The sequence below is a fragment of the Natator depressus genome, chromosome 24 (genome assembly GCF_965152275.1).
Source record: "Natator depressus isolate rNatDep1 chromosome 24, rNatDep2.hap1, whole genome shotgun sequence".
NCBI classification, from domain to species: Eukaryota; Metazoa; Chordata; order Testudines; family Cheloniidae; genus Natator; species Natator depressus.
The window spans coordinates 8430655-8452899 of record NC_134257.1 but is presented as its reverse complement, the minus strand read 5'-3'; the positions used below and the strand labels follow the sequence as shown (position 1 = coordinate 8452899).

Sequence of the window (22245 nt, the reverse complement as noted above, 5' to 3'; positions counted from 1 at the left end):
TATCCCCATTCTACCCCTACTTTCCTGGCCTCGTCCCCCCCATCCCCATCTTAGCCAGAGACTCCCTCCCCAAAATCCCTGCTCCCCTAAGGGAACCCCTCCCCTGCTGGTCCCCTCAAGAACCTCTTCCCCCCCTCATACTTCCCCCGGGTCTCCTTCCCACTGCTCCCCCCAACTCTCTCCCAGTGCCCTTCAAGGACCCCCCAACTCATCCTCAGGGATCCCCACGCTTTCCCCCCTTTGGGACCCCACCCACTGTCCATGCTTTCTGCCCCCCAAAGCATCAGGGGGGTTCAAACCATTGGAAGGGTGCCCAGTATTCTGGGATCCTAGGTCGGGGAGGGGTAATTCCCAGGAGCCCTCATGGCCATGGTCACAGAAATTCCCATGTCCCCTGTCTGTGCCCCCTCCCTCCCAATTGCTGAACTGCGGCCACTTATTCTCAGGGTCCCCATTTCCATGTTCAAAAGGGGGGGTCACCCCAGTTGCTAGAGGCCCCCGGACAAATATATGAGTGTAATTGTATGACGGGGTTGCTTGTGGTGGTGGGGGAGGCAGGGCTCAGCAGCCCTGGGGTTCACTTCCGGTTTATCTCTTATGTTTCTAGAGCTCATGCTTCAGGGTTTCAGATGGCCACCAGCAGGGGTCAGGAAGGGATTTGCTGCCCCCGTGTATTCTGCGGGTTGGTTGGGTTGTTTTAATCTCCTTCCTCTGAAGCATCAGGGATGGCCACAGCTGGAGATAGGCCATGCTCTGAGGGGGCACCAAGCATCTCTCATAGGTGCTTGACTGGCGCTTCTTGCTCACACACTCAGGGCCTAACTGATCACCAGAGGTGGGGCCAGAAAGGAATTTGCCCCCCAGCTCAGATGGGCAGGGACCTTGGCGGGAGGGGGGTAGGTTTTCGCCTTTCTCTGCTGTGTGGGATTATCACTTGCTGGGATGATCTGGGTATTTCTAACATCATCATTTCCCTGCCATGGTGGGGGCCTCTGGCATGGGTGGCACAGACCAGTCTAGGCTCCCGAGGGCTGTGATACTTTGGGGTGTTAGGTTTAGTGTGCGGAGCCTGTGCGAGCCGGGTGGTCTGACTGGATGAGCTGGTGGTCCCGTCTGGCCTCCAACTCTCTGAGTCTCGGACTCCCCAAACCCGAGCGGATGTGCCCTGTTGGCATAGTGCTGCAGAGAGAAAAGGACCCACTCTAGGGCCTAGCAGGGTGGGGGCTACACAGGGACCCCACAGTGGGAGCCAGGATTTAGAGAGGCCCCCAACCATCATAATCTCCATCGTTTACATCAATATGGACCCTGCAGTTTGGGGGATTAAGGGGACACATGATGGATGCCAGGGACTGAGGAACCCCCTCCTCCCCCACAAACTACAGCTCCGTCCCCTTTAGAGCAGGATATTAGAAGGCTGGCCGCACAATGGCAACATCCTACACGAGTGCCCAGAAGGGGGAGGGGAATAAGCTAGGTGTGTCCCTGGGGGGTGTGGCCTGGCTGGGCATGTCACAATGCTGCCCTCCCCATGGGGAAATGTCACAATGGCTGGGTCACAAAGAACCTGGCTACTTGAGCTGGGGCCCTGGGGCTCGGGGGCTCACTTTGCCGCGGGTAGGCACTGCCTGAAGAAACGTCGCTGCTCCGGGACCACACCTATCTGTTTTCCCTTTCTTACACTGAGAGAGGGAGGAAACGGAACTACTCATACCCCCCCTGCTCCCCCTTTGCATATTACTATTACTGCTATCGCTATCGCCTCATCTACCGGCGGAGGATGGTGCCTTTTCATGGGAGGTGAGTGGCTTTCCCACCCCCTCAATCGAAGATTAACAGGGAACTGTCGCTTTCCTTCTATTTGGCACTCGGGTGGAAATCAAACCCTTATGTTGGTAAAAATGTCTGGAAAGGGGAGAAGTCCCTGTTTTCCGGAGCTGGGGGGCCAGCCTGTAACTGGTTGATCGTTGTTTTTGGAGCTTTGAGAATGATTCATCCTTCAAAAAACCAACAAGGGGTGCCTGGGGCGTATATCTGATCTCTTAAGGCCAAGATTTTACTGCACTGTAAACTCTGTGGGGGAGGGACTGGCCTTTGTTCTGTATTTATACAGCACCTAGCACAACTGGGTCCCGGTGCGTGACCACACCACAAATCAACCATCGCGTTTTCAAAAGCAACTGGTGATTTTAGGAGCCCAACTTGAGACCCCTTAGAAAGGCCTGGTTTTCAGAGGGGAGGGTGGCTCAGCATCTTCTGAAATCAGCTGCCCCCCCCCAATGTCTCTGTATATAGTTGAAGTGGGGAGGGTGAAACACCTCTCCCCCCCCACATACTATTCAAGTAGTCACAGATTTTACTCTTAATGAGGGTGTTTTGCATTTGTTAATAAAGCTCCTAACTGCGAGCCAGAGTTAGTTCCCAGCAGAAAGGTGATGAACAGGACAGTCTGTCCACCAGTTAAACTGGCCTTGTGGAAAAGATTGGCCCCTCTGGGTGGTTTCCTGCAGGTCAAGTCAAGCTGGGAATCATTTACAGTATTTACCCTCAAAGTACCTTCTCCAGCTGCGTTGATTTGATTCCTCAGGGCATACGGCTCTCCGAGGCAACACCAATCAGTCAAATGTCCTTTAAAGCAGGTTGCATGCTTGGCGCCAGAGTCTGATGCCCGTAACAATGAGGTAGCATCTGCCTTCACTGTGGCTAATTACAGAATAAAGGACTGTTCGGCCTGATAAGGGATAAGGAGCTGAGGAATTTACAATGGATTTTCCCTTGTAGGAGCAATTTGTTACAGACCTGGGATGAAACCTTGGCCGCACTGAAGTCAAAGCCAAAACTCCCCTTGACTTGCAAACGGGCCAGGATTTCATCCCTGCTGTCCTTCTCTCTCTTGTTCTCTCGTCCTCCAAGTATCACCCTGACTGAGCGCGAGAGCCTGACCCTCAGACCTCGCTACTGCCTCCAGTGTTCCTGAGTCCTTGGGAGGTGGCCCGGCCAGCAGAGGGGCTAACCAGGGCGAGCTAAAAGAGTTGTACAAGGTAGGCAACCTCCCGCCGCCTGGCTGAGTCCAGGGTGCATCCAGGGGATCATTCCGTAGCTACAGGTTGTGTCTAAGGAGATGAGGATTGGGGTGCCTACAGAGGAGGGTGATGGGCCCAGAGGAACTGGAAGGGCAGCAATCATTAACGTTTGCCCTTTGAACAAGAAACTGTTTCAGATTCTTTAGGTGGGAAATAGCGCAGGGAGGAAGCTGCCTTGCATGATGCTGGCTTCCTGCCTGTAAATCCCAGGTCTTCTCAGTTAGATCCTAGTCTAGGCTCCCCGGCGCCTAGAGCACATGGGCCTGAGCCATGGGCAGGGGTTCAGGCTGGGAGGTCCCACTCAGTAGGATCTGGGTGTAGAGCTAGATTCCCCTTGGCAGACCCCAGCGTTAACAGGTGTTGGCTCTCAGCCAGCCAGCGCGCCTGGTAACAGGGGCTTCGCTGCTTTCTTGCAGGCTGGGAACCTGACAGTGTTTGCTGGCGACCTTCTGCTCCCTGGTCTCCCTGTCCAGCTGGACTTCCATTTCCAACTAGGTCCCCACAGCTCTGCTCACTGGCACGGACTCCTAACTGACGGCAAGCTTTTCCTGGACACGCCCCGCGGTGCCCTGGATCAAAACAACCGTGAAAGGTAAGGAGCCTGGCCCAGGATGGCAGAGGGGCTTTACCGCCTCCTTTGTCTGGAGGCCATGGGAGAAAGCAGCCCCAGCCATCACCCTCCTGTTTTGGACACTGCCTCCCTGAGACACTTGCGATCTAGGGTAACTCCAGTTTAATTTGCAAACACACCGAAGAGCCTGAAAGCATTCGGTGCTGCAATCCCGCAGTTTAGAGACGGACAAGCCCTTGGGCAGCGCAGGGTTAGCTCCTCTGGAGCATGCTGCTGACTGGTCCTTTATTCCATCTGTGCGTCATTTCTTTCAAAGCGCTGGGATGTTTAAGACATCAAGGATCCCAGGGCCTATGTCTCCTGAGCCAGGTTATAGTTATCCCTTGACTTTCTGCAGCTGGAAATCACTCCCACCCCCACACCTTGTGACATTAGGTGGCTGGCAGGAAAAAGGCAGCAGCTCCCACAGTGTGGTGTCCAAGATCATAGACAGTAACTGCTGACCCTCCACGCCCATTGTGTGCTCACTGGGGCTGCGCCTTCAAGTTGCTTAAGTCAGGGGAAGGCTGGCTGAGGGACCCATGTAACTTTATTCAGCTCTTCTCAGCCATAACAGTTGTGCCAGCTTCTAAATGAGCCCCCCCTTAAACAAATCCAACCCCTTGGTCCTCTTCAGTCTTGGAAATGTCATAGAGGTTTGAAACTCCTCTGTTGTTTCTCTCTTTCCAGTGGACCAAACTGGGTTTTATACAGCTGCTGCTTGTGGTTGTGTTGTGTTTTAATTCCCAAGTGCCACCAAATCATAGTACTACAGAACTAGACCAACCAATCCTGTATCAATCAAATCCATATTGAAGGGCTAGAATTTTCACAGCCCTCCCAACTCCCCCTGGATTTTAATGGGAGTTGAGCACCTCACTCCTTTGGAACTCCCCCCAGGGGCTATTTCTCAGCTTGTTCGAGCACAGGGGTGTGTTTCTTTCTAGCCTGACTGCGACGCTGGAATACGTGGAGGAAAAGACCGCCGTGAACCTCGTGTTTGTGAACTTCCACCCGGCTCGCAGCGATCATGGTAAGGGGCCCTCCGGGCTGGCGGTTGGTAGGTGAACCTAGACACAGAGATTGATCACTTTCCACATACAGAGAAGTGCAAGTCGCTTGTGCCATGTTTTTGATACTTAATGTACAGTGAATGCGTTTCCACGGGAATCTTTTCTTTTCTTGCTAGCTTAGTGGCTTCTGTTAACGGGAGCAGAGGCTGCTCTCTGCCCAGCATACAGCTTGTCCAGTAATGGCTGTTATTTACCCTGGATGTGCAATGCACAGAGACCAGCAGTCAGAGGAAGAATATTGTTCTCCCAGCTTTTCTGTATGTAAGAACAGAGGGTGCATGTCCAGTGGGAACCCACATTTTAAAAAAAAGTACACAATTCTGCAGTGCTCTGTGACGATAGGAACTGCAGTATTTTGAGCCATTACTACTGTATTTGTAGGTAAGAGAAGCTATTTGACTTTGCAATTAAAAGACGAAGGCCCTGGTCTGACGTCTGTCATGCAGCCAAGGCTTTTCAATGGAAGCTGATTGCACAACTTTATGCGTTCATGGAGCGCCCCACCCTTTCTGCTCTCATCCCACTGTAATGTCAGGGTCTAGTAACTCTAGAGGAACACGAACACTGGGGCTAAGGGGCATGTGATCCCAAGTGGAGGTCAGAACAGCTAGTTTTAATAATTGTGACCCTGCCTCTTCTGTCCCCCAGGAGACCTGTTCCGAGCATTCAGTTACTTGGGCTTTGAGGTGGTCAGACCAGACCATCCCTCACTGCCGCCCTGGGAGGACGTTATCTTCATGGTTTGCCCGCTGGAGCGAGACTGCTGTCCGGAGCTGGCATGAGAGTTCCCGAAGCCGGGCATTCTGCAAAGACAGGACGGGATGGAGGGGGGACGGCTTAGCTCCCATTTAACTTGGGCCTGGAACTGGCAGGATCGGGCAGAGGCTTTGAGCTGATGTAACTGAGCGTGTCCCCACTGAGCATCACTAAACAGGTGTGAAAGCACAGGTGTGGTGTCTGGTTGGGGGAAGGGCTTTGACACTCAATGCAGAATGCACTGGGGGCAGGGAGGAAAGAAAGACTCAACCTTGCAGCTTCTGACTCACACTTGAGGTCACAGGTGTTCATAAAAACTGCATAGGGTCCCAATCAACTGCCCCACTAACATGCCTCCAGCCTGACTTGGCAGGATCAGCTGCAGAGCTGAACCAAGTCCCACTGTACAATTAGTGCTGGGCCTTGTGATCTGGACTGAAGCCCCAGCTGATTTCCCAGCGTGGGAGCTCCCAGCAAGAGGAAGGGGATGTTACCCCACTACCCCTTGCCTCAGGCACCCAAAATTCACTGCCCAATCTCCATGCCCTTGTGCCACCCCCAGTTTGAAGCCCTAGCCTGGGCGACTTCTGCAGGACAGGCTGCCAGCAGATGGCTACTGGCTGTTTATAGCATCATCCCCTCAAGGCTCCTGCTGCTCAGGGAGATACACAGGGCCTCGCTTCCCTCGGCCAGCTAAATGCTATTTCTCAGGCTGTCACGCAACAGCTTTAGAAAACCTGCACCTGGCTCCATTAAAAAAATTCCAGAGACCCTGCTAGACCCCAAGTGGCAGACCCCTGGAATTGTTTAGTGGAAATGAGGCTTGTTCCAGTTCTCCCAGTCACCCTCTGACTACAGTGGTGAGGGAATGAGCCCAGCAAGGCCTGTGGACTCACTCTGGCTACAGGGGGAGGTAGTGATGGCAGAGTTAGGGTCAGCAGGCTTCTCCCCCCACTAGCCAGCCCTTCTCTGCCAGGGGCCTCAATTTGCACTTGGAGCTGGCTAACCCAGAGCTTGACCCCCATGAACAGCAAAGGCCCTGACCCACTAATTATGCATCATCAGCCCCATTCTACAGCACGGTGCAAGAGGCAGAAGGAGGAATCCGACTAACATGATGTCTCAGAGTGAGAGGCAAGGTGGGCAACAGACCCCTGGCATCTTGCAGCCCAGTTCTAAGGCCTCCCTCCTTCCCACGCATCCCCCAGCCCCCAAGGACTTGGCTGACTCACTAGGAAAATCTCTCAGTGGAACTTTTCTTTAATAAAGAAACCAATGGCTGAGGTACACAGCTCTCCCAAACCTTGTTTGATCTCCCCCTGCTCACCCCCCAAAATGGGGCCGGGGTGAAAACAATGCACCCAGCTGGCAGGAAATGCCCATCTTCACAACAAGGCAGCCTCCGCAGTGAGAGACTTCCAAAGCCACTTTGAATAGAGGCATAAAGCTTTGGCCAATTCCCAGACAGGAACTTTGACAGAGCCAGCCAGGTACTCTCCCGTGGTCAGCAGGCTAAACACACTTTGCCCAGACTTCTCCTTTACGAAGCAAAGGAGACAATAAGAGGCAGAGATCTTCAAAGCCCCCACTTCTGGCCTAACTCAGCTCCCATCATCTCCAAGGGGAAGAGCAGTAAGTCCATGCAGAGCGCTCCAGAAACCGCCCCCTCCAAAACTCTCTACAAATGCTACATGCTGGGGCGGTTCTGCAGAGAAGCAGATTCAGCCACAAAAAAAAAAAGAAAAAAAAAAAAAAAAGAAAAACCAGCTCAGTCTGCGTTTATTGAAACGAAAATGCAGCTCCAACGTTGGCAGCTTAAGAGGATTCTCACGTTCAAAAAGAAGAAACCTTTTATTTTAGTAAAGCAAGTGCTGTCAAAGCTCGGGGTGTCACAACCATCCTCCGGCCCCGTTTCTGCAGCAGAGAAAGCACAGCCAGTCACGTCACCAGAGCGCCGGTGTCTCCCTCCTGCAGTGGGAAGGACGGCAGAGCGGAGCCTTTGGTGCAGGCGCCTTGCTCCGAGATTAAACCAAAACCAAAGTCAGCGAGCGCAACCCAGCCAAATGGCCCGCAGGAGAGCGAGCGGGGGCCTCCCACCAGTCAGGGGAAGGAGGGGCTCAGCTGTCCAGAAGGAAGTGGGGCCCAGCAGGCCTGATACTGCTCTCAGTTACACCAGCAGCTATAGAGCAACTCAAATGCAGTCAGTGCAGTTACTCTGGATTTACACCAGGACAGCCCAGCAGCCGTCAACTGGGGACAGAAGGGGACTGCAACACGGCAACCCCCAGAACACCTGTATTCCGCAGACCGTGATCCCTTGGAAGCGCCACAGAACCGCATGGCCGGAACCCCGGCGTCCGACTCAACAGACGCTGGCAGTTAGCCCCAGGATCTCTAGGACCAGCACCCTCCAAATGCAATGAAAAACACCCACTCCCCACCCCAGCCCCCCACATCCCAGAGAGCCCCCAAGAAGGGCAGTCACACAACAGCCTACTGCAGGGAGCCAGCAACATGCACTCGATGCGGTGCAGCCCCCGCCCCAAACACACATGCCCACAGATGAGGACAAGGTTACGATGCAAACCCGTCGTTTCCGGACCCGGAGAAGGGGTGGGTCCCAAAAGTCCCCAGTGGCTGTGGTCTCTCCTTCCACTTTCCCCGCAGTATTTTATTCTCCCGCCCCCGCCGGGGAGTCCTCATGGTCGTCTCAATCCAGGCACCAACCTCCTAGGGACCAAAGGGAAGGCAAGAAAGCAGAGGCACTGAGTGCAACGCTCAAGAGCGCAGGGAGCTGCAGCGGCTTGCTTAAAATAGCCACCCGGAGTGGGTGTATTACAGCCTCAGACTGTAACTAGTGCCACTCCTTAACCTGCCCACAGGGGGCGCTATTGAGCGGCGCCTGCCCACTCTCAGGGCAGCCATGCTGGCAAACACAAAGCACGGCAGTGCAAACAAGGCCTCCATGCACTGTACAAGAGGGGCCCTTCCTCTGCCCTGAAAGCAGGATCCCGGAGACAGCCGGGGGCCCAGTACCACCACAAAGACTGAAACTTACGCACCACCCTCCGCGACACCTCCGGCTCGCTGCTGCTCGGGGAAGGGGTGGGGAGGGGGTCACAGCAAATCATCTTCGACCAGAATAACATCGTCGCCACTTCCAGACACAGACGCGGCTTCTGCGCAGAAGAGGAGAGGCAGCGGGTAGAACAGGCGCAGCATCATGGCTCCCCGGTGCCGGCCTGCCACCAAGAGCCAAGTCACCGTGCAGCCAGAGTCTGTGCCCCCTTCTCTGGGGACAGGCTGCAGAGAGACAACCTGCTCTGTTCAGGAAGAGCCCTAGCCAGTGTCCAGCTGCTTCAAGGTGCAAGGAAGGACCAGCTCTCCCCACTTGCGCGCCCCGGTGCACTGAGAAACGAGAGTCATGCCGCAGCTGACACTAAGAGCCCCCGTGCATCCATTTCACGCCCGCTTCGCCTGGCTCTGCAGAGCAGGTGATCCGTGCTGCAGCGACACCCAGTGGGCAGGTTCAGATCTCAGTTACACCTGGCTTAAGCCGGAGAACCCCAGTCACCAACATGGGGCTGCTCCGGATTTACACCAGGAGAAATGAGAGCAGGCCTGAGCCCAGCGATGCAGGGGTGCCCGAAGTGGCACTGAGCACCTTCCCACGGCCCGCGCCACATTGAAAGGTAAGACGCATTGCCAAGGATTGCGGCCCTTGCCGGGAGGAGCAGATGTGGAGCTGGTGGAGATTACCAGTAGCTGCCACTCCAAGCCAAACAAATCCCTGCCCCCTTGCAAGCAGGGAGGGGTGGGAGAGCACATGGGACACTCCTGCATCTCAGGGCTGCCAGTGCAGCAGAAATCTGTACTCCTTGTGCTTCCGACACCCCAGACCACAGTGCGGTGCCCCTGGTGCCCTCTGTACCTCTCCTCCGGGCCCTCAGCCCCCCTTCCTCCTCCTCACTGTCAGAGGAGCTGATGAGGACAGGGCTTTGGAGGGAATCGCCGGCAGAGCCTGAGCCGCTGCAGAAGACCGAGGAGTTGGACCACTCTTCTGAAGTGGAGAGGTAATAAAAATAGCCCCGGGGGGAGTAGCAGCTGCTGTCCCCAGAGGCCAGGGCAGTAGGGAAGCTGGCGTTTGAGGTGCTGGAGCCTTTGCTTGAGAGGGAGATGAGAGAGGCCTCTCCCGAGAAGGCGGCGGGATGCGTGGAATCAGCAGGACTAGATGTCCACTTGTCATCTGCTGCTTGGCTCCCGGTGGCTGGCAGAGACCTCCCAGCCTCCGACACCCCCTCGCTGCTACAGCCCCCTGAGCCATTCTGCTTTTCACCGCCAGCTGGCAAGGCAAGAGCCTCCGAGTCCCGCAGAGGGCAGGAGGGAGCCGAGATCCACAGGGACCAGAGCGAGGGCATGACTGTCTTCTGGGAGGGTGGTTCTGTGGGCTCGGTGTCACTTCGGAGCTGCTCAATGGAGTTATCTACCAAGCCAAAGGCACATATTACATGGGGGGCTGGGCCACGCTCTCTCCTCTGCGTCTTCAGCACATGGACACAAGCTCCCTACTGCCTCCCCCCACCCCACCAGGTCTCTAACACCAGTCTCTTCTCTGTCCCATTGTGCCACTGCAGGCACAAGAGCCTTCTCCTCTGCAGCTACTGCTGTGTGACACAGCCTCCCCTCGATTTCTGCTCTTCACCTTTCCCCACTTATCTCCTCCTGGCCTCCTTGCTGCCCGGTCTAAGCCTAGAGGGGGTTTCTTGAACCTTTCTGCCCCAACTCTCCTCCCCATCACAGCTAGAAGTAATTTTTCTCCTTTGCCTAATGGATTATTTAACCCCTGCAGAGCGTTTGAGGGATACACGCTTTGTATCTCGTGTGGACGGAGGCTGTATATTTCCAAATGTTCATCCAAACCAGCAAGTGACCCGTGTCCCATGATGCAGAGGAAGACGAAAATCCCCCAGGGTCTCTGCCAATCTGACCTGGGGGGAAAATTCCTTCATGCCCCAAATATGGCGATCAGTTAGACCCTGAGCAGGCAAGACGCACCAGACAGACACCTGGGAACAAATTCTCTGTAGTAACTCAGAGCCCTCCCCACCCAGGGTCCCATCACTGGCCACTGGAGATATTTGCTCATAGCAGTCACGGGTAGGCCACGTGCCCACTGTAGGCAATTGTCATACCATCCCCTCCATAAACTTGTCACGCCTAGTCTTACGCACACAGCCACTTGCAAAAAGTCAAGTCCGACTGAAATGACATTCCCAGCCTTCTCACTAGATCCCAGAAAACAGAGCTGGAAGCCCAGTTTTGGTTCCCATCCGTCGGCAGGATTAGCCCCTACAAGTATGTTCCTTCTCTTGCATTAGGACCAGTGGCGCTTTAAACAGCCCTCTCCATCCAGCGCTTGGAATAAGGGAATTAGCACCAGTTATTAAACACTGGAAGGATTTGCAAAAAATCTCAATTTTAATTACCCCATTTACTTTTTGCCTTTCAGGCAGCTTCAGGGCAATTACATGTATTACGGCAGCACCTTGAGGCCACAGCCGAGATCAGGGTCCTATCAGGCCAGGTGCTGCACTGACATGAGACAGTCGCTGCCTTGAAGAGCTCACAAATGGGAGTAGATAAAGGAGGGAGAGGGAAGGGAAACTCGGGCACAGAAGTGACTTGCCCAAGGCCACAGAGCAGATCAGTGGCAGAGCCAGGAATAGAATCTAGATTCCTAGGTCTTCATCCAGTGCCCTACCCACTAGGTCACACTGCCTGTAAAGTTGACCAGCCAGTTTCTAATTCGCAAGCATCTGGCACAGAGTTCTCTTAGGGCTATGAAGTGCAGAGGAATTAGTAAATACCTCTCCCATCCACACCTAAGGAAGTGTATTTTAAAAGGAACTGCGTGAATATTGTCCAATTATGTGAAAATCCTTGAAACAAAAAGGTAAGTGCCGGGCCTGAAACGGTTGGTTCTGTTTTTCCCTAGAGTAAAGAGATTCAATTTTTTTGCCCTATTTATGTGGCAGAAGGGGAGAATCAGGTCTCAAACAAAGGAGAAAGCCTTAATTCCCCGTTCTTTTGCTCCCTCTGGTATCTTGGGGAGCAGGGGCACATGAAGAGCCAGAGACGTAGCTATTGATGTGATGTGGAAGGTGCCCAGACACTATGGTGACTGGCAGCAAGATACACCCCTAAGGCAGACAGATTCTGTTGGAGCAGCCGCCCCCAGGAAGGGCAGCTTGCTTCAGCCGATCACAACGGCGTACCTGAAAGGCTGACGCAGGTCTCCGACAGAAGGCTCTCGAGGGAGGTCCCTGCAGCATTCCCCTGAGCAACAGAGAGAGGCAGCGTTAATCCGATTACTGTGCCCGCGGATAAACACCTCCTCGCTGTCAGGATCCACAGCGCAGAACCAACCAGGGCCTGTTGAGGGGAGAGGAAACCAGCCCCGAGGCAGAGATCTCCTACACCGCGGTGCTGCCGCTCCTGCCCGTGGCAGACAGAGCCAGCTAGTGCTGAAGCTTTCACAGCAGGGGGCAATATGCATTGCTCCACCTGGAGCGAGAAGGGTTTACTTAGGATGTGGTCCTCTGCATTCGGACGCTGTTTTACAGCCACTCTTTCGGGGGGCGTCCGTCCCACTGGCCTGGGGCAAACAGACTCAGCGATGATCTAGCCTTAGAACAAGGAGCGGGACATGTGGGGTAGGCGAACAGCTGGAGGTGCGACTCCTGGCTCAGGGAGAGGTACACGCACTAGCTTTGCTCAAGCTAATGTGCTCGTAACAGCGGCAGAGCTGCGGCGGGCACAGGCAGCAACTCGGACCGGCTGCCCGACTGCAATCCCGCCAAAGACTTTGGGCACGAACTCGGGCCGCCGGCCCATGCAGCCACAGCCATGCTGCTATCTTGATCAAAGCTAGCGTGGGCACATCAGCCGGAGCTGGAAACTACACCTCCAGCTGCAGGAGTGCCCGAGATGCCACAGCTGCCTGCATCAGGGCAGCCTGAGAGCAGAGGGCACCTAGAGCCCCTCCCCTCCGCCCAGCACACGTCACTTCCTCAGGCTCCTTTTCCTACAGGCCGCGAATGGGATCATTACAGCTGCTCGCCAATGGTGGTTCCAGCCCTTCCACGGGGTTAGTGATTGACTAACCAGCATCTTCTGGAATGCCTCGGCCGTGGCCTCCTTCCCCATCTGGGGGGCGCCATCCCCCGCAGCGCCATCCTCCTCTTGCAGACACCGCACGGCGTGACCCAGCCGGACCAGCTCCCCCCCTATATCAAGGCTCTGAAGGGAAAGAGGAAGGGGCAGAGAGTTGCAGGCTGATGACAGCACAAGGGGAAGAGACTAAGGGGTGCAGCTCGGAGAAGGGAGCAGGTGCCAGAGAGGAAGCAGCACTGGTGGTTTGGGGAACGATACAGATTGGAGGGAGAGAGAGACACGGACAGGAGTTTGACTGAATCCTGATCTCAATATAGGCAGAGACGAGCCCACCCCGGGCTTGCCAAGCTCTGGCTGCCAGCGGCCGCACCAAGGGGAGTGGAGATGCAGAAACATACTGCTCTACAGACCCCTTGCCAGCAAGTGCTGTGTTTGTAAGGAGAGAACGCAGCCTGCCAGACAACCCAGCCTCCAGAGCTCACCTGTCCCTGGCTGGTGTCATACAGCTGGATGCGTGGCCAGGTACAGACCCCAGACTGGACGTAACTGGAAATCTTCGCCAGCAGGGGCTTCCACTCGGCACAACAGGTGAGGCGATCGAATTCGTCCAGAGCGTCCTCTTCCCACCGCTCCCCTGTGGGGAGAGACTGCGTAGCAGAGGCTGGGGTTGACTCCCCGGGACACAGAGAGAACACCCCACGGAGCTAAGTGCAGGCGGGTCTGGAAATGGGAGATTTCCGCATCAACCAGCCACTTGGCAACCATCGAGAGCCGCCTCCCTCTGGGCGCTGGCCAAACCCAGTCGGGCTATCCCACCGGCAGCCCGTCTGGTTCCCTCACGGGGACACGTCCCAGCAGAGAGCACCTCGCCCACAGCTTCACAACTCACCCGCGGGGGCGATCCCAGCAAGGCTGCACTCGATGGCCTGGAAGGGCAGACTCAGGAAGTCACTCCTAGTGGAAAGGGAGGGGAGGAACCATTGTGAACAGCGATATGACCCCAGCGCCCGGAGGCCCCCCCAGCTGGTGAAATAGCTCAGGTCTGCCCTGCTAAGCCGCATCTCTCTGGGTTAGCAGGGATCTGCACGTGCAAGTGCGGGATCCCTGCGGCATCACTGCACCCACCCTCGCCCTTCACGTTCAAGAGCTCCACACCCTGTACAGTCGTTAGCTTGGCCCTTCAGCCCCCTTGAGATAGGGGCTCTCCCCATTTTACAGAAACTGAGGTGCAGAGCGAACCAGGGAGGCTTCCCCAGAATCCCACAGCAAATCAGCGGCAGCAATGGGACCCAGGAGTCCTGCTCCACACCCCCCCTTTCCCTCCGCCCTAGCCTACGCTCTCCCTCTTCACCGCCCTCCCCACTGCACGTACCGCAAGGCTCGCAGCACCTCCAGCGGGGCTTCCCCGTTATCCCCAAAGTCGACGTAATACAGATCCAAGTTGCCGTTCTCCAGGGTGCCCAGGACTCGGGCCCGGTACCAGGCGCTGTGATCAGCGTACGGGGCAGCCACGATGTCGCCTACTCGGGCGGTCGGGAATTCAGGCTGGCGAGACAGAAGGAGGGGCAGGGAATCACATGCGCAGGTTCTCGGGGCTAGAACAGGAAGCGATGCAGGTTCAAGCAGCAGGGGAGGAAGAGAAGGATTAACTCCTCTTCGGCTAGTGGGCGTGGGGGAGGCACACCATTCCATTCGGCTGCGGCAGGTTTACCCAGCCATCGCGTCAGGTGGGGCATGCCACGGCAGATGCTCACCGACTGGCTGCTACTCCCATAGTACTGGGACATCTCACAGGTCAGCTTGTCGAGCTGCAGGCTGCGGGAGCCAACGATCTGGATCCAGAAGTGGCTGGGGTTCTCTGAGGCCGAGACGTAAACCTCCAGGTGTTCGTCCGCGTGGAAGCTGAAGTCAGGGCTGGGGACTGAGAAGGGCACGCTGCACTGAGCAAGAGGGGAAGGGGAGGCCCAGGGTGACCCAGAGAGGGAGGCAGAGGGTACGAGCGAAGCTCTGGAAGTCCAAGTGTGGGCTGCTGATCCAGACAGAGGGACAAGGGTCTTGGGGTGGGCGGGGGGAGACATTTCACCGCATGCTAGGACCGTTGAGGAGTGACGCGCGGGTAGATCTGCAGGCACCGCGCTGGTCTCCACCCAGCTCACAGGAGAGGAGTGGCACACTGTGACCCTGCTCAGAGCAGGTTTGTGGAGGACAAAGTGGGAGCAGCCAACTAAGATACCTTCCATCCTGGCAGGACGGCAAAGGCGCCCCCCCGTGAGGAAGGGTCTCAGTGCCCTAAAGGACATGGATAGAGTGGCATGTGGTCCCACTGGGCAGGGCAGCTGCTGAGAGTCAGGGCTGCGGTGCAAGGGAGAGGGCGAGCCCCAGGGACCCAAGCCACAGGCAATCCACAGACTGACGCTGCGTGACATGCAGCCCCAACCCTTTTCTCTTTACAGCTGCTTTTCTCCAGGAGAGCACCCTATGCAGACACCTAACCCACACTGAACAGATAGGGAAACCAAGGCACAGAGTGGGGAGGGCACTGCTCCGAGGCCAGCGAGTCAATTGAAGAGCCAGGAAGAGAACCCAGGAGTCCTAGGTCTCAGCGGCCAGCCCATGCCCCTCAAAGGGCTAGGGCAGCAATCCCAGTGGCCGTACGCCACGCACCCTCTGTTTAAGCCAGCCCTGGAGAAAACCGCTCCACTCACCCTCAAACATGGGCACTGCCTGGCTGGGCTCCATTACCGGCTCCTCTGGGGACTCGCTCTCAGCTCTGAGCTCCTGTGGTTGGTCCAAGGCTTCTGCAGCCAGCAGCCGGTCTCCATCCCCTGCCCCTTGCTGAGGGCTCACCAGCTGGCAGAGGGCCTCGCCGCTGGGGCATGGCAGCTCTCCCTGCTGCCCAGGATCCTCTCTCCTCATGCCCAAGGGCTGCTTGCGCAGGCACCGGGCTGCCGCCGACAGGGCCAGTTTCTTTCGAAACACGTCGTCCTCTGAAAGCTTTTCCAGGATCAGTTGCTTTGGGAGATGAAGGGGGAGAAGGGTGTTTGGCTCACAGCCACCAGCCCATGCGGAAGGAGACCCTGTGACAGGGTAACCCCCACATTGGCCACAGAGCAGTGCCCTATCTTCACAGTATGGGCATGTCCTGCCTCAGTTTCCCTTTCATCCACTCCAACCTAGTTCTTCCCCTCCTTCCTAGGGATTTCTGAACAAGCCTTCCTGCAGCTTGGCAGCGTTCTCCTGCTCGAGCCCGTCCTGAGAGCTCATCGCCAGCAGCTCCCAGCTCAGCGACCTTTTCTTAAGCCAGACCAGGAGACAGCCGACCAGTCCCTCTTAAAGAGGGCAGTCACCCCAGACCCACCTTGGCAGCATTCACCTCCTTGCGGGTCCCCGAGAGGCTGATGAGCCGGGTCAGACACAGGGTGTTGTCTGTCTCCTTCTCGCAGACCACTCTGGCCCCTGAGCTGCGACAGATGGCTCGCACCGTCTCGCCGCCCCTGCCTGAGAGAGGCAACGAGAAGTAGGTTACTCACTCAGCAACAGCAGCAGAGAAACTACAGAGAACCCCGCCGAAGAAACGGCGCTGAGGGGAACGTCCACTCCCTCAGAGTCATTTTTCTTGTGGCCAGAACACAAGCGCCTCCAGAAATTTGGGTTTTGGCTGCTCCGCTCCAAGGAGATGTTTTTAGCAAAGGATGAATGGCTGCTGGCACCCAGATGCTGCAGCGATGGGCACCACCATAAGAACTTAGACAGATCCAACTGCGATTTTGGAAGATGCTGGTTGCCGCTCAGCGTAGGTCTACATTGCAATCAAAGCCCCATGGGCAGCAAGTCTCAGAGCCTGGGGCCAATGACACAGGCTTGTGCTGTGGGGCTAAAAACAGCCGTGCAGATGTTCAGGCTCAGGCTGAAGGCCAGGTCCCGAAACCCGCCGGCTCCAGCCCAAGCCTCAATGTCTACACTGCTGTTTTTAGCTCTGTAGCATGAGCCCAAGTCAGCTGACCCAGGCTCTGAGATTCACGGCCACGGGTTTTTCCATTGCAGCCTGTAGGTACAGCTAGCTAGTAACAAGCGCTCCAGCACGACACATGGGGTACAGGGCCATCCTTCAGATGTGATGCAAATTCTAGGGCCTGATCTCTCGTGCTTTGTGAAAGATGCAAGGAGCTAAGCCCCATTTTGCTGGCTAAATTCTGATTGAGGCAACCACAGCTGGGCTTCCTGTATTTCCGTGTTATCTTAGATACATATCTAGCCCCCAACACCGAACTAGCCAAGCACCACATAGTCTTTAAGGGTATTTATACTCACAGCCCTCCTGTGAGACAGGGCAGGGCTCTTATTGCCCCGGTACAGGTGGGGAAACTGAGGCACGGAGATTAAATGACTGGCACAAGGTCACACAGGAAGTCAGTGGTGGTGAAGGGAGTTGAACCCAGATCTCTCACAGCCCAAGCCGGTTTCCAGCTGGTCAGGGCATAGTCTCCTTCCCCTCCTGTGTCTCCATCGAACAAAAGCAGTATTCTACCCCAGAGATGTCAGTCCTGTGGTTGGCAATTCACCCTAGCTTTATAAATACAGGCTTCCAAAGTGCGCCAGGATCAAAGTGCAAAATAAAGGTGCTTAGATTTGAGACACTGCAGTTTGATAAACTGAGGCAGCATAATGAGACTTCTTGTCACCCTAAGGAGCCAATGAGTGGAGAAGGGGCATAACTATTCAATCCCAGGCTCTGGATGCAGATTTACTGTTATGTCTCAATATTTCTCCCAAGCCACCCTACCCAGGAATAGGAACAGCAAACGCTCTGGTCAACAGACTGAAGCCGTATGTAGCAGTCACCATGTTTCAGCACAGCTGCGGTCAGTGCTTCTGGAGCAGCTTTAAAAACCAGCCCCCGGGTCATTTCTGCCCAGGCCCTTTGCATTTCTTCTGGTGGCTAATGGGAGGTGGGTGGGTAAGTCTCTAGCCAGTTACCGATAATCCTGCCAACGGCTCTCTGCGGCACAAAGAACTGCTCTGACACAGGGGCGTTGTCCACCAGGATCTGGTGGATAGCAGCTTTCGCTCTGCACACCTGGACGGGGAAGCCACTGATCAGCAACACCCGCTCCTCACCGGAGTCCTCCACATCAATGTGAGCGCCCGTCTCCTTCCTCAGCTGCGGAGACACAGGACATGGAAGTCTAGCAAGGTTCTCCAGCAGAGGGGATGGTTTAGCAAACTGAGCATCAGCCTTAAAACTCAGACCTCTTGGAAATGCAATCTATTCAGCCTTTGTCCCTTGGAGCCTGTTAGCGTGGGTGGATCTTTAAAAGCCAAGGGATGGGCATTAACATCCAGTGGCACATTTTATAGCAGTATTGTCCTCCCCTTGCATCTGTGCCCAAATCTTCCCCTCCCCAGGCTGCTGGGCCAGTTGCCAACCTGGCTGCAACAGCTTATACAAAGAGTTTGCAAAGATCTTTGGGATTCTCAGGGATGGAGCGGGGGGGCTAGAGGGAAGAATACACTGAAGCCAATGGTAGGGCCAGGCACTGATGCCGGACTCGCTAACCGCTGTCCACTTGCCTGTTTGATACTGGCGCCCTGCCGTCCGATGATCAATTTCACAGCCTCCTGGGGGATCTTCATCTCAATTTCAATGTCATCCTCTCCTACGAAGGTCAGCCGCTCCTCTGAGCACAAGCCACAGTAAACAGGTTAAACAGGCTAACGCATCCACCCCCCAAAGCCATCTTCCCCACAGCCTGAAGAGGGACAATCCTGCTAGTTCAGCAGCTCCAGGACAGAAGAGAAGGGGAATCTGCAAAGCTCCAGAGTACTGAGACATTTAACCTTTCAGTGCTAAGTGTGTTTGCATTTCCTCAAGCACCAGGCAGGATCCGGGAAGGAATTAGCAGGAGGGTGAAAGGATTTTAGCTTCTTTCAGGGATGGCATTATAGAAAGCACAGAGGAAATTCAGAACAAACAAAGCTGCTCAGAAAGCAGGCCTCCTGTCCCCAGGGATCACCCCCGGATATGCTGCCAGCTCTCTCTTTCGCATGGGAGAGTCTTATTTCTGAGCACCTGCCAACATTTGGCAAGGCTGGGGATGGGGTGGAGGTCGAAGGAGGCCGTGTAATTAATAATTCGAGCCTAAATGCAACACACAAGCTGTTAGTCACCACACAACAACGGAGTCTCGGCCACCCAACGGTCATCGCTACGGGGTGATGCATACATACCTCGGCTTTCTCTGTACCTGCGATACAAGATGTACAGGACAGTTGCGCTGGCAGGGATCCCGAGGGCCAGAGCGATTTTCTGAAGGGTTGTCAGGTTGGTCCAGTAACCCTGGTCTGTTGACATCTTTCCCAGACTGATGGACCACGTTCTAATTGGGAGGCAGGGAGAAGAGGAATTCTCTTAGCCACAACAGCAGCCCCTCTTCCTGAGACCACCACAATTGGCATGACTGGCAGTCCCAATGGGCACAGACTCCACTAGCCCTGGGCACTGCCAGACCAGGACAAACCTCAAAACGCGACTGGCACATGCCAGGACTTGTTCAAGCTGCTCACAGATAGCCGCAGGCTTTTAAGCCTTCTGCAGGATCGCTCTGCATCACAAAGCTGATCTGTCAAGGTGTACGAACCGTAACTGTCAGGCTGCACTCTTCCAAACCAGGGGGGAGATCAGAGAAACAGAAGCACAAGTCTTTTGCATGCAAGTAACACTGCTATTGGTGGGAGAGAAAGGATAGGCCAGTGATCTGGCAGGTAACATTTAATCAGAGTCAGCTAGACCTGACACTAAGCACAGTTACCATTCTTGTGAAATAAAGGCAACTGGCAGGCCAAGCAGCTTGTGGCATCAGGTTCTCTCAACAGCACAGCTCAGCTGTTGAGCAAACCTGCACAAGGAGGAGTAGAAACTTGTGCACCTGACAATCAATCACGGGAACTACCACCAACCATGGGAACTACCACCGGGGATCAGGCACAAGGTCCAGCTAATGTGGTACCTTGGTTTCCACCACCTGCTCCTGGGAAGACGTGAGCAGGGACTTAGGCATGGGTAAAAGCATTGAGTGTTGGCATTTTATATTTTGTTTTTAATCAGAGCTGAACTCCTGCAATCAGACACCCCCTATTCTGCTGCCCTTAATGCCAACACCCCAGATCCACAATAACCCCCTTCCACGCCAACCCACCTGCCCCCATCCAGCCCTACATTCCACCCTCTCCAACAGCATATCTAACCCCCAGACCACTCATCTCTGTGCCATTACATCCAACCCACTAGAGCCAACCCAGCCCACCCCACCATGCCATGCACCTCAGCTCCACACCCCATGCAGCCAGTGTGCCTAAGCCAACCCCAACCCACTCATGCTAGCCTGCCCTACTTCCCCATGCCAAAGCCCTGCCAGGCTGCTGCTGTGCGGCCAGGCCTGGCTTCCCCAAGGACACCCCATCTCCTCCATAATACAGCTCCCTAAACACCCCCACTATACTACCCCCCAACATCCCTCAGCTACCCCCAAGCAAGCACCCTTGGGGGCCCTGGATCCAGCTGCTCTGGTCTCCCCCCACCCAGATCACCATCCCACCTTTCCCCCCAGCACACGATGCCCCAGCACACGAGGTTTCCCCCATACCTTACCCCCCACATTGTCCCAGGGTCACCCCCACTCCAGATCTCTCTCCTCTCACATCCCAGATCTCCCCACTCCATGCCAGGCCCCCTGCTTCCTTGGCTACTGCAGCCCCCACTCCACCCAGTGCCAGACCCCCTCCCCCAGCAACTCCCACCAGCCACCCCCTTAGTCCCCACAACCCCCCACCCCGAGCCAGCCCCCTTGGTCCCCAGAACCCCCCAACCTGCCGCACCCCATTGGTCCCTGCAACCCCCCACCCCGGGCCAGCCCCCTTGGTCCCTGCAACCCCCCGCCCCGAGCCAGCCCCACCCCGGCCCCTTGGTCCCCGGAACCCCCCACCCTGCCACACCCCATTGGTCCCTGCAAGCCCCCGCCCCGAGCCAGCCCCCTTGGTCCCCGCAACCCCCCGCCCCGAGCCAGCCCCACCCCGGCCCCTTGGTCCCCAGAACCCCCCACCCTGCCGCACCCCATTGGTCCCTGCAAGCCCCCGCCCCGAGCCAGCCCCACCCCGGGCCCTTAGTCCCTGCAACCCCCCACCCTGCCGCACCCCCTTGGTCCTCGCAAGCCCCCGCCCAGCCCCCTTGGTCCCTGCAACCCCCCGCCCCGAGCCAGCCCCCTTGGTCCCCGCAACCCCCCGCCCCGAGCCAGCCCCACCCTAGCCCCTTAGTCCCTGCGACCCCCCACCCTGCCACACCCCCTTGGTCCCTGCAACCCCCCGCCCCGAGCCAGCCCCACCCCAGCCCCTTAGTCCCTGCGACCCCCCACCCTGCCGCACCCCCTTGGTCCCTGCAACCCCCCGCCCCGAGCCAGCCCCCTTGGTCCCTGCAAGCCCCCGCCCCGGGCCAGCCCCCTCACCTGTCTCCGCCGTCGTAGTCACCGGCTCCGCTCACCTCCCTCTCCTCAGCTCCGCCTGCCCGCACGCGCCCACAGCAGCCAACCCCGCCCCTTCCCCCAATCACAGCGCCGCGCCTCCTCTCTGAACCAATCGCTGCACGGGTGGCCGGGAAAGCCACACCGCAGCTGCTCCCCCAAGGCCAATCAGCTCCCACGCCTTCTAACCAATGGGAGGCTAGGCTAGCCGGGTACCCAGCCAATAAGAGAGAGGTATTGAGCGAGGGGGTCCCGCCCCGCATCATGAACTGAGGGCGGGGGTCACTGCTGAGAGCTCCCATGATGCACTGGGGTGGCGAGGAGGGGGCAGCAGCCCTCTGAGAGCTCCCATGATGCACTGGGGTGAGGAGAGGCAGCAGCTCTCTGAGAGCTCCCATGATGCACTGGGGTGAGGAGGGGCAGCAGCTCTTTGAGAGCTCCCATGATGCACTGGGGTGAGGCGGGGCAGCAGCCCTCTGAGAGCTCCCATGATGCACTGGGGTGTGGGGGGGGGGCAGCAGCCCTCTGAGGAGCCCCATGATTAGGGCCCTACCAAATTCATAGCCATGAAAAGTGTCACAGACCATGAAATCTGGTCACTTCCCCTCCCACCCCCCCGGTGAAATCTGGTCTTCTGGGGGCTTGCACCCTGTACAGTACAGATTTCACGGGGGAGACCAGCGTTTCTCAAACTGGGGGTCCTGACCCAAAAGTGACTTGCAGGGAGGTCACAAGGTTGGGGGGGGGTTGCTGTACTGCCACCCTTACCTCCGCGCTGCCTTCAGAGAGCGGCGGCTGTGAGGCGGGTGCCCAGCTCGGAAGGCAGCGCCCTGCCAGCAGCAGCACAGAAGTAAGGGTCGCAATAGCATCCCATGCCGGAGCCCCCCGATGAGCCCCACTCCCCCTGCCCCTGGACTACCCTAACAAGCCACCTGCACCCAGATCCCCACCCTACCAAGCCCCAACCAGCTGCACCTGGATCCGCGCCCCACTCCCCGAGCATCTGGACCGCCCACTGAGCTCCCCACACCCGACCC

At 56.6% G+C, this 22245-nt stretch overlaps 2 protein-coding genes across 5 annotated transcripts; one reads left to right on the top strand and one right to left on the bottom strand.

Annotated features, from left to right (window-relative positions):
- The first annotated feature begins 1539 nt into the window (after positions 1-1539).
- OAZ3 (ornithine decarboxylase antizyme 3) lies at positions 1540-5763 on the top strand. Its single transcript, XM_074939012.1, is given in 7 exon segments — positions 1540-1599; positions 1601-1800; positions 2914-2974; positions 2976-3041; positions 3500-3675; positions 4641-4726; positions 5415-5763. Coding segments are annotated over 7 exon segments (783 nt in total). The 3' UTR covers positions 5549-5763.
- Positions 5764-8185: 2422 nt separating this feature from the next.
- Positions 8186-21261, bottom strand: TDRKH (tudor and KH domain containing). 4 transcript variants are annotated; one of them, XM_074938726.1, is made up of 15 exons: positions 21194-21261; positions 18924-19072; positions 18267-18373; positions 17673-17856; positions 16054-16193; positions 15401-15707; positions 14450-14616; positions 14068-14240; positions 13585-13649; positions 13178-13329; positions 12687-12821; positions 11798-11858; positions 9454-10005; positions 8585-8701; positions 8186-8252 (listed from the first exon to the last, which is right to left on the bottom strand). In XM_074938726.1, the coding sequence occupies exons 2-14, from the start codon at positions 19045-19047 to the stop codon at positions 8640-8642; spliced, it is 2229 nt and encodes a 742-aa protein (XP_074794827.1). In that variant the 5' UTR covers positions 19048-19072; positions 21194-21261; the 3' UTR covers positions 8186-8252; positions 8585-8639. The 4 variants fall into 4 exon arrangements, with proteins under 4 accessions (XP_074794827.1, XP_074794825.1, XP_074794824.1 ...); XM_074938724.1 differs by lacking the exon at positions 9454-10005 and having other exon boundaries at positions 8581-8701; XM_074938723.1 differs by lacking the exon at positions 9454-10005.
- Between the last annotated feature and the right edge of the window lie 984 nt (positions 21262-22245).